The 1,429-nt window shown below is 59.8% G+C and overlaps 1 protein-coding gene and 1 long non-coding RNA gene across 2 annotated transcripts in view; one reads left to right on the top strand and one right to left on the bottom strand.

The window, feature by feature from the left end:
• The first annotated feature begins 256 nt into the window (after nt 1–256).
• Nucleotides 257–999, top strand: LOC121331468. The gene is made up of 3 exons (XR_005952029.1): nt 257–371; nt 458–507; nt 820–999. It is a non-coding gene; the product is annotated as an uncharacterized LOC121331468 (long non-coding RNA).
• A 349-nt stretch (nt 1,000–1,348) lies between these two features.
• LOC121331467 (monocarboxylate transporter 13-like) overlaps nt 1,349–1,429 on the bottom strand; it is a gene marked incomplete at its 5' end in the record, with an annotated part of 1,632 nt that continues 1,551 nt past the window's right edge. The window contains one exon of the mRNA XM_041395896.1: nt 1,349–1,420. Coding sequence (XP_041251830.1) covers nt 1,349–1,420 — 72 coding nt within the window. The remainder of the gene's footprint in view (nt 1,421–1,429) is intronic.

Raw genomic sequence — 1,429 nt, 5'->3', positions numbered from 1 at the left:
CATTTTTGGGGGTCCCTATTCCATTACGGGGGGGTCCCTTTTCCCTTTTGGGGGTGGAAAACCACCCCAAATCTCTCAAAAGCTCCCCATTTTGGGGGGTCCCTAGCACAGTTTTCCACATGGGAAGCTAAGCAGGGTCGGCCCTGGTCAGGGTCTGGATGGGTGACCTCAACCTTGCTGTGTCCCCTCGAATCCCAGCGTCTCTCCTCACACAAATGTCCCCAAAATGTCCCCTCGATGTCCCCCTCCCCAAATTCCAGCCTGGCCTGCCTGTTCCTGAAGCGGGGGGCCGACGTCAACGCGGTGGACGCGGACGGGAGGGACCCCCTGACCATCGCCATGGACTTGGCCAACGCCGACATCGTCACCTTGTGAGACCCCCGGGGGGCGCCCTTGGGTGGGGGGGGGCACCCCAAATCTGACCCCCCCAAATCTGACCCCCCAAATCCCCCCCCAGGCTGCGACTGGCCAAGATGCGAGAGCTGGAGGTGGCCCAGGGACAGACCAGTAGGTTTGGGGGGGTCTCTGGGATTTTGGGGGGGATCCCTGGATTTGGGGGGGTCCCTGGATTTGGGGGGTCCTGAGGGGCATCAGGGGCAGAGTTTTGGGGGGTTCTGGGGTGTTTTTGGCGGGGTCCCCCAATCCTCAGGGAGGTTTCTCAAGTTTGGGGTGGCCTTGGAGGAGGGATTGGAATTTCAGGTGGATTCTCGGATTTTGGAGGATTCACGTGAGAGTTTTGGGGTGGAATCTCTGGATTTTGGGATGGATCCCTGATTTTTGGGGTCCCAATTCGGGGGTCCCCTCCCCTGCCCCCCCCAGGTGACGACACCTACCTCGACATCTTCCGCGACATCTCCCTGATGGCCTCGGACAACCCCGAGAAGCTCGCCCGGACCCCTCCCCCCAAACACTCCACCCTTTAGCCCCGCCCCCTCGGCAAACCACACCCCTTCAGCAGAACCACGCCCTCTCAGCAAAGCCACGCCCCCTCCTCGGGCAGCAGCCAATGGAATAAAGTCTTGGTTTGACCAAAATTCACTTGGGTGGTCTAGAACCAAACCTGATTTGGGTGACCTAGAACCGACCCCGCCCGGAATCTTCCCCCAGAATTGGGGATCCCAAAATTGGGGACCCCAAAATTGAGAATCCCAAAATTAGGGATCCCAAAATTGGGGAGCTCCCTTGGGTGACCTGGAACTGAATCCCCCCAACATGGAAACCCCAAATGAGTGATCTAGAACTGACCTCCCAATGGTTGGGTGATCTAGAACACCCCCACACCCTCCCCCCAAATTTTGGGGGGTCCCTCTGACCTTCCCCTCCCCCAAATCCCGCCCCATTGGTGCACCTAGAACCGTCCCTCCCCAGCCCCCCCAAAGGACGAGAGCCGGGGCCGCATTTTGGGGTCACACGGGCGGTTCTAGAGCGG

This window comes from Onychostruthus taczanowskii, unplaced genomic scaffold (genome assembly GCF_017590055.1).
Source record: "Onychostruthus taczanowskii isolate IOZ18803 unplaced genomic scaffold, ASM1759005v1 scaffold1206, whole genome shotgun sequence".
NCBI lineage: Eukaryota > Metazoa > Chordata > Aves > Passeriformes > Passeridae > Onychostruthus > Onychostruthus taczanowskii.
Note: the sequence above shows the minus strand (reverse complement) of the source record. Positions and strands in the feature narration are given on the sequence as shown.